We start from the raw sequence: 16,385 nt of genomic DNA, 5'->3' as shown, positions 1-16,385 counted from the left end.
AAGGGTGATCCACCATGCCTATGAACACTGGTCATTGCTATTGTAATCGTTTAGCCCTGTTTTGATTGGCGCGGTGTGCACCCCGACGTGCCGCACTAAGTCAGGGATGTCTTGGATGTGCTGACACCTGCGCAAAAACTCCAGTGCAAACAGCCAGCGAGTGAGGAAAAAGATGGCGGTGGCTTGCCAAAGGCACAAAGGGCGAATCAAGACAGTGCAGCTTGCAAGTGCAAATTACAAAGCATCTTTGAACCAGACTCCAAGACATGATTGAGTTCAACTTTTCTGGCCAACAAGTTTCTTAGACCCAATTGTGATCCAATTCCAAAGGCAAATGATTGGACCAAAACAAAATCATAATACATCAAAAAATGACAGAAGTCAGATCAATCTTCCTATCTTCACAATTATGACTCGTCTGGGATGCTTTTGAAAAAGTGAGTGAGTTTTTAATACAATCTGACGCAATACAAATCTTGCTTTTAAATCATGCTGTCAAATAGGAACGCAACGGCTGAAAATAGTTTCCTTCAAACAGTACTGCTCCATCAGTGTCACTTAATTACCACTTATGGTGCCACCAGAGTGGCTCCTGCTTCACCTTGATAGGTTGCCAAATTACCGTTGACTTTGTTGACGTGACCTCCGGTCTCTCCAACCATATGCTACAAACACACACACACACTCGGGTGCCCACTTGGCAGCAAATAATAATAAATGAATTTGATAACAAAATTCCTTGACTACGACTGATTGGTCCTCCAAAGCTTAGTCCCTCTAGTGTCTTACATTGTTTGTTAGCACAAAGGGATGTTCATCGGGCAAAACTTTGTGGTTTCTTTAAATAAACAATGGAAAATTATCCGTTTTAGTTTGTCAGTAAATTGAAACTGAGGATTCAGAATCAGAATCTATGACAAAACAATAGCAAAGCAGAGAAAACCCACTGAGGCCAAGGGAGAACATGCAAACTCCACATAGGTGGACCGACCCAGATTTGAACCCAGGTCCTCCACTCTGAGGCCGACACGCTAACCACTCACCCGCCGTCGGCCCCACTAACCACTCAGCCGCACAGGCCATCCGTATTAGAACTTTATTCTCGAGATGTTCTTTTTCCTTACATTCAATGTGATTCTAAAATAAATAAAACACACACACACACACGCACACACAATTTGGTACTCTCTGCAGTTGAGTTTATAATTAGCACTGGCGGGTCTTTGGGAAAAAACCTGCTAGTCTGTCACCCTCAATGCAGTAAAAGCAAGCAGACTTCCCTCTCTCACACACCAACGCTTTAAGACCACATTGGCTCTCTATCAGACTAGATGATTCCATGCCAGACGTGTGCTAGCAGAGCGGTTTAGACTGGGATGGGTATGTGTAGATGTGGGGGTGGGTGAAGAAGGGATGTCACTGGGATCAGTTACCAGGCAACAGCTTGGGCCTTGTCTCCCTCGTCTGGACATGAATGGAAAAGCAAGGTTAAGTGAGTGCATCTGTCATTGCACATGGAGTACGACTGGGAGCCCCCACAAAACAAAAAACCCGAGCAATTTGTGCATCCGATGATGCCCAATTGATGTCGAACACAGACTTTACTATCACGGCATCTCGTGATGGAGCATATTGCAAGCTTCTGTCAAAGCCATGAGTGCATTCATTTGACTTGTGATGCATTATTTAGCTACTTGGTCCATCTTGGAGGGGCTCAGACGGTCACACCCCTCTCATAGGAGTATGAGACCTACCGTGCTATGATCCCACATGCTCATTTTCTACACATGCAATATGAGGAATGATCGATGATAGGCACATTTGGTCAGCGTAATCCATTGTGCGCGCGACTGTACTGTGCATGCGTGTGTAAGCCTTTTCGGAGGCAAATCTCGTGCAAGAAAAAAAATGTCATGCATGTCTCAAGCTGCAGCAGCAGCAGTACACACGCACTCACTCACACGCGCATGCACGCACAGATGGTGTGCAAAAATGCAAAGGGGGTATTTATTGCACTTCGACTCACCTTGAGCGGCCGTTCCTCTGGTGCTGAATACACTTGCTATCAGAGTGGCCACATACCAAATCATAGTACTATTGCCAGCCAGCTATCGCCACGCAAAGTGCCCCGTTCGTTCGACCACGATGGCTCATATTCGACCTTGCGCCTCCTTTTCTATCTCTCCTCTCGTCTCTTCTTTTTGGATTTTAGCGACTTCTCGCATCCGGTGTCGTCTTTTTCCCGGCGCGCTCGCCTCCCTTCGTCCCTTCTTCTTCTTCCCTCCCCCGTCCTTCCATCCGCATCCCCGATGAGACACAGCACCTGCACCGCCGCCGCTCTCGTCTCGCCACACAAGGAGACGTTTTTTTTTTCCTTTTTTTTCCTTTCCCCCCTCCTTCCCTCTCTCCCTTTACGAGCGCGCCTAAGCGGACAGCCCCGTAGTGGGAGGAAGCGCAAAACCCAGCCTCCACCTCTCTCCATCACTCCCTTCAGAAAATCCCGCCCCCTTTCTCTCACCTGATTGGCTTCCAGTCGCACCTCCAGCGCTTGGATTGGCTGGCTCGGACGTGCGCCTCATTCAAGGTGAGTTGGAGCGTGCCCGTAGTAGAGTATAGTGCGAGAGCCGCAGAATCATGCGCACTGACAGAAAGACACCTCTTGGATATATTTCACCCTAAAAAGGGGGAGGTGGGGGGTGGGGTAACAAAGAATGAAAAAAATATCATCCAGTGTGTCACATACGCGTATCAAGATCGTGTGGTGTGAATTTGCATGTGCCAGAAGCATGGGTGAGGCTCACAGGAATAAGCATGAGGCTGCAGCATCCTCCCTTCACTGCACATGGTTAGTCCTGATAAGGAACCCACTATCCACTACTACACTACACACACATCCACGCTTCCTCTCCCCTTCAATGGATGCCTCTGTTTCTGCATGCATGTGCACTTACAGCATTCGTAAGTAGAGCTATGACTGGGTTCTGTGAGTTGAGATTTGAAAATAAGGAAAATTGCCCAGTTAGCTGGACAGATTTGCCATTTTCTTCTGAATCGCCATGAAAAGACAAGACATATATTAAGATTTACGTTTTTCCACATAATTAAGCTTCCATTCCTATTGCACTAAGGAATTGTCTGTGGGCATCTGCAAGGAGAAATTGTTCCTCTTTTGCATAGCAAGACACAATGGAATTACCTGCACACACTTCTCAATCTACCCCTCCCACATGAAGTTACCAAGGTGCTGACACAACAAGTCAAGCATCATGCATCCACCTGCATGCAAAATGTGGTGTTTCCATGGTGAAACATGCCCGAAATGGCACAGATTTGCCTCATGAACGTAATTAATCACTTCTGTAATTAAGATAGATTTCCCTATATACCCAGGCTCCAGAAAATATGACATAATATCTTATGTAACCAAACTATTGGTTTTAGATGAAGCCCTGACAAACCCCAAATCTTTTTGATTTTCAAAAAGCCAACGGAGGGAATCCCGAGGAATATGTTTGGGATTATGTGTTACATAACATGAAAAATGAATTATGAAATTGGGCTGGATGGAAAAAATATGCAAAGTATGCAATGAATATGTTTGGCAGTAAAAACAATATTTTCCTTATTTATGCATTAAATTTTACTCTGTTGAAACTACAGTTGTTCTTGAAGTGATAAAAGTTAAGGGAGGTAAAAACTAAATACTACAAATTTTGACCTGGTTTTTCAGTAATTGGCTCTGACAGATGTTACTGTATAATACAGGGTCTCATCCTGCATGTCAACTTATCCTGAAACATACAGAACAGATGTTCTCAAACATACGTTTCAATATGACTTACGGTGCATTCGTGAGTACTGCAAGCTCAGTGCAGCTGCATGAGCAGCAGTGGTCAACAGACCTTTACTCATAAACAGGCAGCTGCCTCAGATTCTGCAATACTGTATTTATGTAGTTATTTAGCATAAAATTAGATAGACCGACGCAAACAATCTGTCCTACCTAAATTCCAGGGCTTAGATCGACTACAACATGAGAGATTCTGAAAGTGAATTATCAAATTGGCTCCCAAATTGTTTATCTGTTTTATCTAGGGGAAAATTTCATTATTTATGGCTCTTCTAATTGAATTACATGAATTCAAAAAAAACACTAAATGAATTGCGCCGGCAAGAGGGCATGACGAGGCCGCAAAGTCACTTTTGGTCTTTGCCCAATCGTTCACATTAAAGTCACGGCTTGTCATATTCAGAGCTCGTCAGGTAATGATTCGCCTGCCTGCTATGATGGATGGATGCCCAATCCCTGTCAAATTCCCTGAGAGAAGTAATATAGCGGTAGTATGACTTTGGGTATTGGCAATATTGTAGGAATTCTGTGTCAGAAGAAGCAAATTACTATTATGCTAGGCCTTGTGAAAGATTGGAAAGACAACCTAGATAAGGTTTACTGCTACTGATAAAACTCTAACCTATTTTAACTGGAAGGGCAGACAATGTTTTTTTGCAGAGTTTTAAATGATAGTGATGAATCTCAGAGCTTGGGTAAATTCAATCGACTCTTTACGAAGGTTTTTATAGCGACAGGCAGTGATAATTATGCTCCATGGTGACACACAAAAGACTCTACAGGTTTCTCAAATATCCATGGCAATCACAGCATGTTTGGAAATAAAGTGGGATTGATGTAAAAGGGTAGTGATATAGGGTTGAAAAGCATATGTTTATCAAAAGAAGGCTTCAAGACCCCCCGACACCACACTCACACAAATCTATTTTTAACACTGTGATAATTGCAGCACACCCCACACCTATGAATTTACAGCTTTCACTCTCCCATTTGAAATCACGTTGCATACTTAGATAGTTGTTGATTTTGCTTGTTTGTCTGTTTTTTTTTCTAAACTGAAACTGATTTTCTTAGAAGGGGGCACAAATAAGTGAATATTGAATTTAGTGCCTATACAAGACCATATAAATGGTATTTTAGGCTCTGACATTTGTATTCATTTATACTATACATCTAGCTTGTGTGATACTGTAAAACCATCGGATAGTATATGTTGCCGTAGAAGCAAAGGAAATGATGCACAGTCGTGATCCTGGATTGACACCATTACAAGAAGGAACTCAAGCTTCAAGCTGTGCTAGAAAAGGGAACGGGGATTTTTTTTAGATTACTATACTCAGTTACATGCAGAGTGGCATTATACAGTTCATCCAGGATATGGACAAAAACATTTGGCGCAGTTAAAGTAAAACCTGTGTATATGCTGCCACCTACTGGTCATACGACGTTAAGAATACAAATAAATGTACCACTTTCAGAAGTATATAAAGGCAAAATCAGATATATCATATTTCTAGACAATCATCTAAATTATAGATCATGGGAATATAACTCAGGAGCCCAAAGATCCCAATGTGTTTGAATAATTCACTTTATGGTTTTAAGGCAGTTATCACCATTGATTTAATGATATTAAATTGTGATTTATAGTTATTATTTTGCTTACATTTCAAAGGTTTGTATTGTGATCTTCAAGCACATTGTCAAAAATGATGAACATGCATTTTCTGTCCATCTTCCGCCCTTATGCCCTTGTGCGCATCCTTCCACCCTTCCTATTTAGCCCTCTTTGCAATCTGACAGGCACATTTTCACATTTCAACACCGCTGACTATTGTTTGTCGTCATAGGGTTTTAACACGTGTGTGTTTTTATACAAAAAAATGGCATAATTTGATCACTTTTGGGGCCACCCAATGATGAAGTGATTGACTTCATTGCGGGCAGCCAAAGTTCAATTCCCACTCGGTGATGGTGTAATTGTGAGCATGTGGCTTGCAAACAATTCGGAATGCCCAAGGTTGGCTGGGATAGGCTCCTGCACCCCCCACGACCCCTGTGTGAATAGGTAGTACAGATGATGGATGAATGAATGGTCACTTTAATGATTTAGTTGATAGTACTAGGGACCTTGCAATGCTGGCAAATAAACTCTAAATAGGACCAATTAAACGTAAAAAAACGATTTCTGGAAACAATTTAGTAGATGTGGCACTGTATGCACTCGCAATTTAGTATAGTTCTGCTTAATCCATCAGGTGCTCGGAACCTGCAAGACAACGTGCAGGGCTTAAGCACTATCCACTGTAGCTATGGAAACTGGTTGCTGGCAACATCCACCAGCCCTCTTTTCTCTCGCTCTCCCTTTCTCTCTTTCTGTGTCCCCCCATCCTCCTCGTACCTTATGCGAGGTGGCGACACTGGCGAGCGTGCGTGTGGCCGCGAACGACAAATGAGACGGTGCAAGATGGCGATTGTGCGACTGGTCGCGTGTTGTGTGCTGTGCATCAACCTCGGTAAGCGCTCGATCCATATCGTGCATACGCGCATGTCGCTTCTACCCCGCCGCAGCAGCAGCTGTTCCTCCGGCTAACATTCCGAGCAGCTGCTGCCGAGTTAGCTTTACGTAAACAGGTTCAAAGAGATGAAAGACACGCTGGAATTGTATATTTGATACCATGTGATCGTACGTTAATCAAAGAGAACAGTGACGTAGCCTTTCTTTATAGTGATGCTGAGTAGTGGTAGTTGGAGCAGTACTCCCCAATTAGGTGTATAGTAGAGTTCCTCGCTGCTGATTAAGAGAAGGGAATTCTCACAGTTTTATTCATATTTTTTTGCACGCGACGTGTTCCGATGTCAGCTGCCTTGTCGTTTGGGATGGCGAGAAACAGGAGGACAACATCTGCTTTGTGTGCGGCGTCACTTTGTGTTGTCGTGTGCGCCTTCATGTGTAAGTACATCAAGCCTCCATGCTGCTTCACTGGCTTCACTATTATTGTAATTATGGCTGTTTAAGTTAAGGGCGAGGCTGACGTGAGTTGTTTTTTAAAAATGTGTTGTGAGAAAATAAGGGGGTTGATGTGAAATTTTCAGAACAGTAGGTGCACCTGAGGAATTGGAGGAGAATGGCAATGATGCCCTCACAGTGAATGTTGTTCTGTTATTTTAGGCGTTTACTTGGTTGATAAAGTGTCCTTCAAATTTCGTTCAGTTGTCATAAATTGCACTTGGAATGATGGCGAATAGAAGATCACAAAATATTTTGCTTTTGTTCAAAGTGGTAGTTAAAAAAAGCAGTTAATGAACTATTAAAATGTTAATAACTTCAAAGTAGATTGATCATTTTTTGGTTTGGAAGATTAAGGTCCAATTGATGCATTCCCTTATCATTTTCTTTGATCAATTTAAAAAATATTTTCATTCCAGGTCCATAGTCATAATGTCCGACAATGTGTTCTGACCACTCCCAGTTAAGATTGAGACAAAAGAAAGTGTCTTACATGTGTATTAAAAATGACTTCATCGTAGACTATCATAGTGCTAAAACCTATTGCAACATCCATAAATATGTAACATAACGTAGACATAGGAGAGGATCAATAAGCCACAAAACATTCGCTATCTGAACACGGCGAGGGCATTGGGGATTATAGAGAGACCAGTCATATTTTTTCATATATTCTATATAATTGCTACAGTATACTAAGTCCGTTTTTGTAGTTTTTAGATGTGGACATATAAAATTGTGGCCATCAGGTGACTAATGATACAGAGGTGAAGCAATCACAACACGGGTGGCGAGGTCTCATCTACCTCGCCGAGAACAACCAGGCAATGAATGTGACTGGTATTGGAATGATGTGTTGTGCGGATGTCTGTATGTGTGCGGTCACCTTGCTGTGAAAACGCCTGTGGTGTCTTGCCGGGCGTCTATAAACGCTAGATTGCATCCGTACGGCTGAAACCTTTGCCCTCAGTGTAAATCAACACGCTCACTACCTTCCCACCCCTGTGGCTTTCCATTCGTTTTTGCACATGAATAATACAGATTAATCAATAATTTGCTATGTGGAATTATTGTCCACCAATTTTTTTTAACTACTCGTACCTTGTTTTTAATGAACTTGTTGCTTGACTAATCCATTTTAACTAGGAGGAATGGCAGTGCCATTGACTATAAGAGACATTCAATATATGTCTCTTTCAGTCAATATGTGTAAAAAAAATGCCAAAAAGCTCCATAATAGACAAATTAACATTATTTTTGATTTAACAGCTCTTCTGATTATACAAGTAACACATCCAGGGATCTTAAATGACATTGATTTCAACCGTAATCACCAAAAAAGTGCATATAAACCCGACTATTCTTGGCTATTGTATTATTGCATTGATATTTCTGTTAAGGTTGTAGTGAGTGACTCATCGCAACAATATAGATGTCCCCAGGAATAAATGTTTTTAATGAAGTCATAGCTCTCTTGAGGGTAAAAAAAAAATACTCCTTGAGAATGACTTCATTGTTTCAAAATTAAATGTTGCATTTTGGTTAGAATGTCTGGCTAAATTGAAAGAATAGGACATGTTTTCTCATCTCCCTCAAGATTTTAAGATAACACACACATGGTCAACTCGCTAGTTTTGATACAGTATATCCCAGCGGCCCTGTTAGTTGCAGCATGTTTTCGAAGGAAGCACTCCGTGGAATGTCTGGGAAAGGGTTTTTTTATAGCTGCGTTCATATTTTGGTGCGTAAGAGGATTGCGGGACATGACTACTGGAGTGCACATTACCACAGACAGCAGAATGCCTATTGTATGACGAGTAAATGGAAGAAGACGGATTAAGGCGTGCTGGGATTATTGTCATCATTCCCTAATATTGTCTTTAGGTTGACCCGCATTTTGACACAGAGGCTCCATTGTCACCTTTTATTTTAATTGCCTGCTTCATTTAACATTTCTACATTGTCTTTTTGCATTCCCACGGCCTACATTAGGTTTAGGGTGACAACCTCTATAAAACAGCGCACTAATTTTACTGTCACTGAACAAATAAGGGATGGGAATTTGAAAGAACACTATTTCTTTGATCACAAAAGCTCTCTGTGAATGTTTTGATCTCCTATTTTAATACTGGTGTTGTGCTTAAACCAATCGTAGATACCCTACAAATGAATAGAAATGTCATTAAGGTGTTCCACCTTCACCCAAAAAAATGATTTTAAAAAGTAATTTCACCCATTATGCTGTACTATTGTGTCAAAACAAGTCACAAACATCACAAAACATTGAGCTGTAATAGACGAACACCTGACAAATACTAAACCGAAACAGTGAGGACCTTTGTTCTCGTAACATTACAACAATTAACTCTTAATTTTTTCTATGGAATTATTATTGACCTGCAACAGATGTTCCTTTCTAGATTGTCTGTCAATTTCAAGCCTGTGTCGACCAGGAGTGTAATTTCCTGTGTAGAAGGACATAGTATGGTGTGATGTTATAAAAGCGCTACATCCACAAATGTCATGCTTTGGATGTGCCTCAAAGGGATGGGGGGTGGGGGCAAGCACTCATGCCTTTATAGCCGCTTTTTTACTGAGCCATAATACTACACCTCTGGCCTCCCTGCCTCATACGAAGCTGTTAAAGGATAATCCACAAGTTGCAAGGGATTGTTTGCTGGACAAACTCGCCTTGTGTCGGTCCCTCTGGACGTCCAGACACAGCTGGAATAAAAAACAAATAGCTCTCAACCCCCACCAACATGTACAGGGTGGGAAAAGTCAGCGAAGGAGACAGAATCCGAGCCATGGGAGTCATGTCTCATCTTCACACGATAAGGCCTTGATACGGCTTGATGCTCAGGAAGGAGCAGTGTTTTTATTGCTTCTACAGTCCCTTTGTGTGTACGTGCGTGTGTGTGTGTGTGTGTGCGTGTGTGCACACACAAGTTGGCGGCAACCTCAGAGGCAAGCGGACTGATGTCGCGTGGTAGCGGGCTGCTTTGAATAAAGACCTCTGAATTAGTCAGAAAGCTGCAGGGGAACAAGGAAAGGGGCATGTCTTGTGGTGTGCGCGGGTCTTTTACTTGTCTTAATTTCAGCCTCCATTTTGGAGCCTTTTATCCAACCCCCAGTGGGAGTGTGGAAACTGTCTTGACCCAGCAAGGGGTTATCTCCCATGTGTGGCCTTCTATTAACTAAATGAAAAGCATCAGGCATGAATTAAAAGGCCCAGTGGATGATGAAAACATTCAGTGTCGCAATCAAGATTTGAAATGAATAGTATTTAGGGATAACATGTTGTCACCCTTGCCTAACTTCATACATACAAGAAGTATGATGAGAAAATTATTCATATACTGCAAATCACTACAATTGCAACAAAAGTTGAAGTTTTAGAAGAATAACGTAGAAATTGGAAATGATAGCAAACATGGATCTACGTTTTACAATAGGTAAAATGTACAAAGTTATGATTCATGAGTAATTTTATAAAAACAATCAATATTAACAGTTTTATAGTGCACTATGACAATATCTAAAATGATCTAAAACAACCCGAGCATATGGGTTAACAATTTTCTTCCTTCTTCTCCTCTTTAATTTGATAGCAAAGCAGCCGTCTATTTAAAAGGAACTGGCATTTACTTAAATAACACAGATTGCTTTGAGGAGTCCACTCAAGCAAGGGCTGCTAAAAACTTAAGTTACTGTATGCTCTGTGTGCCCCAGGGCAAACAAGAATGATGATTAAATATGCAGCACATTTAAGCATGGTTAGATAATTTGCGCTTCTGCTTTTTGCGGCACCCACACTTTTTGTTTATTGCTCAAAATCTACATGAATTTTAAACGAGAAGGACTTCACCTGCTGAGAAAACTACCAATGTTGCATTTTGAGGCGTTAAAACAACAGCTGACACAAATGTATTATTTAGCTCCTTCAGTTTGTCAAGACTGCGCACCTGTCAACGCGATGAGACGTAATGGTTGCGATAATGCTCTGCTTTGAAGTCTTCTCATGTCATGTTTCAACATTGGGCTCGGGATCCTTTTTGTGGTCTTCTAGCTTTCTTCCTATTCAATATTAATAGACCGCACGTTACGTTGACTGTGGCTTTCCAGCATGCTGCAAAGTCTCATTCTAATAAAGAGACGACCTTGCGAACTTAGACCTCAAAGTCTTGTGAAAAATTGTAGATGCATTGATAAATCATGTGTCTAGACATGATTTAGAAAAGAAAATGCTCATTTACCAGAACATCTTTACTCATATGCCAACAACTTTTGGGAAATTGTATTTTCCTGATTGCCAGTTAAGTGCAGAACACAAACAGACAGTCAGCTTGACAGAGAACAAAACCATGTGCTTTAATCAATTGGAGAAGCCAACTGCATCTGAGTGTGACACACCACAGATGCTTCTATGAAGGCATGCCAGGACTCAAGACGATGCAAGACAGTCTGCATTTTAGCATTCTAGAGAACCAGTTTTGATTCCTACAGCACATCACCAGCACTAACTATCAGGGCACTAAGAACATATTTATCGTGGCGTGTGACTGTTTCATGAAAAGACCGCTTGGGGCACGCTCCATTATCAACATCTGCTCATCAGCTGTTTAGAGCTGGAAGGCAAGTGAATGTCCATCAAAGTAGACCGTAGAGCATCTGTGTCACTCTTAGTACACAGAGCCTGAAGCATACTGGTCAACACAGGAGAAACAACGGCAAGAACCAAAATGACCAAGAAGACAAAGCCTCAAGATGATCCTGAATCTGAAGAGAAGGTCCATAACGACAATGCAAACTGCAAACATACCAAATTCTGACCAGACAACGAGATATCTGAATGAGTTTGTATAATGTTGGAAAAAACAGAGAAGACAGATTGACAGTATTTTTTGTGTGTGTTTTAGCTATCAAAACCTAACAAAATATGGAGGAACAGACGCATGCTATTTTTCTAACACATAATGAAGATAAAGCGGTTGTGTATCAATAATTCATCCATCCAAAGATTGAGATGCATAATTTCTCCACACCTAATGAAGATTATATCAGTCAATTTGACACTGCCAAGTGGTTATTAAAGTAATTGTCCAATGTATCATAGTGAAAGCAGCTATATTTCCACTGCTACTTGTAGGGGTAGATGAGGTGACCAGAGTTTGATATAGAACTTCAATTGTGCTGGGGAGTGCTTCTGTACCCGTAGCTAATAAATTGACAAATCAATGCCCCCGTAAAGCTCAAAGTCAGCACTCTAACCTCCGCTTGTGTCTGGAAAAAAGCCAAAACAATAAAAGGCCGTCACTGCTACAATATTTATGGCCCGGTTCCATATCGTTATGGTTTTATGAGCAGCAATTGAACATTCGTAGCGTCCCCTCTCGTGACCCACCGTCCGCCGCATTATTATCCAATTAACCACCATAAAGGAAAGTGAGCGACAAAGTGGAAGTGAAGCTATGTGTATACCCTCCCTCGATTTTGGGTTAATCTTCTCGGATAGGAATAGGAAGCATTTAATACTTCTCCTAGCAGGGAGCTTGTGTGTGTGTGTTTATCATGATAATCCGCTGTTTATAAAGCAAGCTGCCCAGCTGCTAATGTCTGCTAATGAAAATTCCATCACGGTGACTCAGCTTTAAATAATTTTTCTCCTGTCTTTCCACAGGCCACATCCCGTCATCGGTCGCAGTAATCCTCCGGACTACAGACAAGATTGTGTGGGCAAATGAGTTTGAGCGTAAGTTGCCGCATCCCTATTTCCCCCCCCAAAAAAGTAGCTTTTCATTCCCTTAATTTGCATTGCATCCGCCACCCTACCCACTTATTTTTCTTAGCCGTTGAGCTGACCTGCTTAATAGAGTCCATCTCCACCAACAACCCGAGGATTGAGTGGAAGAAGATAAGGAATGGCATCCCAAGCTATGTTTACTTTCAAAGGAAGATATCAGGTATGGCAGTCGGTCGGTATAAGCTGGCGAGAATGAATGGCACTTTTCAGAAAACTCTGCTCTGGATTCCGTTCGTGACCTGACCCGAGCCATGCTGTGTTTTTCAATCAGCCATTGTAAAGTGTTTTTTTCCCTCTCTCTTCTTTTTTTTAAGGCGACTTGGAAAACAGAGCACAGCTTAGAGAGCCAGCCAACATTCTGATCTTCAACGCCACCCGCACAGACACGGCCGAGTACCGTTGCGAGGTGGCTGCCATTGACGATCAGAGGGACTTTGATGAGATTCTAATCAGCCTGGCTGTGAGAGGTGTGTAAATTTAAACAACTAAGTAAACATGGCCATTAATACTAAAGAATGTTCGTAACTATGCTACTTTGAATGCACAATTTTTCACAATGTGTCTTAATTTATACAACACAACTGTCAAAGTAGCTCCTAACTATCACCACGCAATGATGTTCACAAGTCCGGAGCACAAATTTACACCAAATTTTCTTTGCACAGTGAAACCTGTGGTGCCCCGATGCAGCGTGCCTGAGGCAGTCACGGTGGGCACGTCGACCGAGCTCCGGTGTCTAGAGAACGAGGGCTTCCCGACACCCATCTACCGCTGGTTCCACAACAATGAGGAGCTTCCCCAGGATCCCAAGAACACGCCCAAGTTTATCAATGCCACATACGCCATTAACACAGACACTGGAAGCCTGGTACATACACTTTTTTTTAGTCCATCCAACTTTGTGGGAAAGCACATTCCCTTTCCACTTCTGGCCTCTAGTTTTAATACTTTTGCATATGTAAACGGTCAATATTCAGATGTGAGGACCGGAAACAAGATTTTACCATTTTGTCGACATTGCACTAAAGTCACTCAACTAACTTGACATTTTCTCTTGTCAGAAATTCCGCAGGGTGAGGAAGGAAGACGCGGGGGAATACTACTGTCAAGCCAAGAATGATGCGGGCCACGCCCAGTGTCCCTCCCAATGGATGGAAGTTTGTGAGTGACATTTTATTGCATGTGCACTTTTGTCTACTGTAAGGAGAATGTTGACGTTTAGTACGTGAATAGCATTGTATAAATTCAAAAGAAAGCACAATTAGGATACTGCGGATGAATGCAATACTAAATGGAACTCATAATTCAGCAGTTTGTCACTAGGAAAAGCAGCTACACCACTCCTAATAGCATTTTCATACAAATTTATGAGGTTGTTAGCATGAATGTGAATTTATGCCTGGTAAAGAATAGCTTGCAAGCCAGCCATCCTCACGAAATAAGTCATTAAATAGGCCAGTGCCACTAATGTAAGTTTTGTTTCGTTAACAGTCCCCCGAGGACCAAACAAAGTTTAAAACATGACCTGATGAGCCAAGTGCTTACTGTATTCGTTAGATCAGAACCCTAATGCAAGGTTTATGCAACATCTTAATATATGTTTTTCTAACGTTTAACAGCATGTAATGTGTGCAATGCCAAGAACCAAAATATAAATGCAAAACTTATGGTATTTGATCCCATTTGTAAAAGGCAGAAATCGCAAATCCCTTGTGGGTGTACACAGATGGCCAATTTCTGTTCCCATCATTTTAGAGTGGCATTTTATTGTGAGCAATCAAAGTGTGAGTCATTTGTAATAATGAGCTCTATTAATCAATATAAAATCTTACAAGGTCACACAACTTTTAAGGTAACCTTAGAAGGTCAGGAGGGTACTCTTGACGTTCATGCGGGCCACCAAGTGAAGTGGCCTCTGGAACAGTTAACACGCTGAGATATAAATGACCATGACAAATACCTCATAAAACATTGCTGGTTTGCTTAGATTGATTGTGTATTTTGAAATACAAATATCTCTATTGTTTATAGATGACGTTGACATCCTCGACATTGTCCTCAAGTCCGTCGGTGGCGTGTTAGCAGTGTTCCTTGTGATCGGCTGCATTTGGCATTGTCTTTTACGCGCATTTTCCACCAAAAAAGGGCACAATGAAAACGAGTGAGTTACTAAAAGTAGTCTATTTTTCCGTGTAATGGCAACATATGCATTTTCATGTGTATTTGTCTTTTATTGCAGATTTAGTTGGCCGGCACAGAACGACGGGGTTGAATATGGTGATGCAGATGAGGTAAAAAAAAAAAAAATGTTTAGCACAATTGTTTTACTTTGTTAAAGAGGTTATACTAATTATGTAACATTTTGATAGTTTGCAGTTTAATTGCCGATTTTAGTAAGCTATTTAAAACTTGCATTTTCGGGAAATATTTATAATGTGTCCTTCATAGCTGAAGTCCTATTCTTTTTTTCAGGGACATTTTCGCCACAAGTCATCGTTTATCATCTGACAACCTAGGACGAAGTGGCGACAAAGGTTAACATGCAGCAACAACGGCACGGGTGGTTAAATTTAAGCTGTACCATGGCACACTCTGTTCTCTAATGCACATTAAAATAAACCAACTTGCCAAAGTAATGCTATATATGGGTTTGTGGCCCTAGTTCACTGTTTTATAGCGTCAACAGATTTTCTATTTTTTTGACTATCCAGTGTTCCTTTCATTATCCACCTTGCACTTTTAGACCGTTTTTTTCTCCCCACACATTTTTACTTGACGCATCATTCACTACCAAGCTGTGACATCTAGCCAATTGATGGTGGTGAAGCATGTGTTAGAACAGAATTCCATTACCAATTTTGGAACAAACTCTTTTTGTAATGTTTTTTAATACACTGAACTTGTTTTACAGAAGTCCTCTTGTGTTTTCTCTGTGATGATATAAGAAACACTGTTTTTTTTCATTAAAGTTGGCAAGAGTTAAAAGCGGTATTGTTTAATTTTTTTTTTCTTCTACCGAGTGGCCAAGTGATGAAAAGTGGTATTTGTACATAGCTGTATGGGCAATAAATAGCTGACTGAAAGCAAAGGATAGAAAATATACTGTAAAATGCGGCACAATTTATCCAACTTGAGGATTCAGTAGGAAAAAATAAATCAGATGTTACATGTAAAAGTTACCTGGTGGATTTTAATATTATATATCCTACTTTGCTGCAAAATCAGTATTTACTTTAAAAGGTGGCAATGTATGACTTACAGTGCTGTTTGTGTATAAGTGACCTTCTGTGTTTTACTACTGTTTTGGTTGTAGTTATTGGACATATTGTCCAGTTTTGCCTCTATATTGTACATTGATGCTAAAATGGTTTTCCCCCCAGTACCTTATTGTAAATAAGGCCATATGTAAACTGATCAAAATGAAAATTTGACAGTGCAGTAATTACTGTCTAATGTTGTTTCAAACATTTTTTCTGGTCTTCATAATTTGTGTAAAAACTCAGGAACTGTTGTACAACGTCCACTATTCATGGTTGATTTTTGTCATGATTAAAATACATTTGAAATGTTGACATTTAGAGGTTTTTGTGTGTCCTTTTAATGGCTTGTAGAAAATATTTAAAAAATATGAAAATATATAACATTTATTTAGTTTTTATATTTGAATCTTGAATATTTAACTAATGTTGACTTTTTTAACTGCATATTATAGCTTTGTGTTC

The 16,385-nt window shown here is 40.9% G+C and overlaps 2 protein-coding genes across 5 annotated transcripts in view; one reads left to right on the top strand and one right to left on the bottom strand.

The window, feature by feature from the left end:
* igsf9ba (immunoglobulin superfamily, member 9Ba) overlaps window positions 1–2,364 on the bottom strand; it is a 31,615-nt gene extending 29,251 nt beyond the window's left edge. For 2 of the 3 annotated variants that reach the window (XM_077722991.1, XM_077722994.1), the window contains exon 1: window positions 2,027–2,364. In XM_077722991.1, coding sequence (XP_077579117.1) covers window positions 2,027–2,090 — 64 coding nt within the window. In that variant the 5' untranslated portion in view covers window positions 2,091–2,364. The remainder of the gene's footprint in view (window positions 1–2,026) is intronic. The other variant, XM_077722993.1, reaches the window with a different exon arrangement.
* A 3,828-nt stretch (window positions 2,365–6,192) lies between these two features.
* On the top strand, window positions 6,193–16,233 carry jam3a (junctional adhesion molecule 3a). Of its 2 annotated transcripts, XM_077723368.1 has the most exons (10): window positions 6,193–6,366; window positions 6,714–6,803; window positions 12,541–12,612; window positions 12,710–12,823; window positions 12,978–13,130; window positions 13,329–13,531; window positions 13,725–13,824; window positions 14,695–14,824; window positions 14,903–14,954; window positions 15,136–16,233. In XM_077723368.1, the coding sequence occupies exons 1-10, from the start codon at window positions 6,255–6,257 to the stop codon at window positions 15,169–15,171; spliced, it is 1,062 nt and encodes a 353-aa protein (XP_077579494.1). In that variant the 5' UTR covers window positions 6,193–6,254; the 3' UTR covers window positions 15,172–16,233. The 2 variants fall into 2 exon arrangements, with proteins under 2 accessions (XP_077579494.1, XP_077579495.1); XM_077723369.1 differs by lacking the exon at window positions 6,714–6,803 and having other exon boundaries at window positions 6,194–6,366.
* Window positions 16,234–16,385: the final 152 nt, after the last annotated feature.

This window comes from Stigmatopora nigra, chromosome 8, assembly GCF_051989575.1.
Source record: "Stigmatopora nigra isolate UIUO_SnigA chromosome 8, RoL_Snig_1.1, whole genome shotgun sequence".
Classification (NCBI taxonomy): Eukaryota; Metazoa; Chordata; class Actinopteri; order Syngnathiformes; family Syngnathidae; genus Stigmatopora; species Stigmatopora nigra.
Note: the sequence above shows the minus strand (reverse complement) of the source record. Positions and strands in the feature narration are given on the sequence as shown.

Excerpts from the sequence above, each read along its gene's own strand:
- jam3a (XM_077723368.1), top strand. The coding sequence starts at position 6,255 with ATGCGAGGTGGCGACACTGGCGAGCGTGCGTGTGGCCGCGAACGACAA. Across the intron at positions 6,804-12,540 it reads TGTCGTGTGCGCCTTCATGT|GCCACATCCCGTCATCGGTC; the intron begins GTAAGTACATCA and ends GTCTTTCCACAG. Across the intron at positions 13,825-14,694 it reads CTCCCAATGGATGGAAGTTT|ATGACGTTGACATCCTCGAC; the intron begins GTGAGTGACATT and ends TATTGTTTATAG.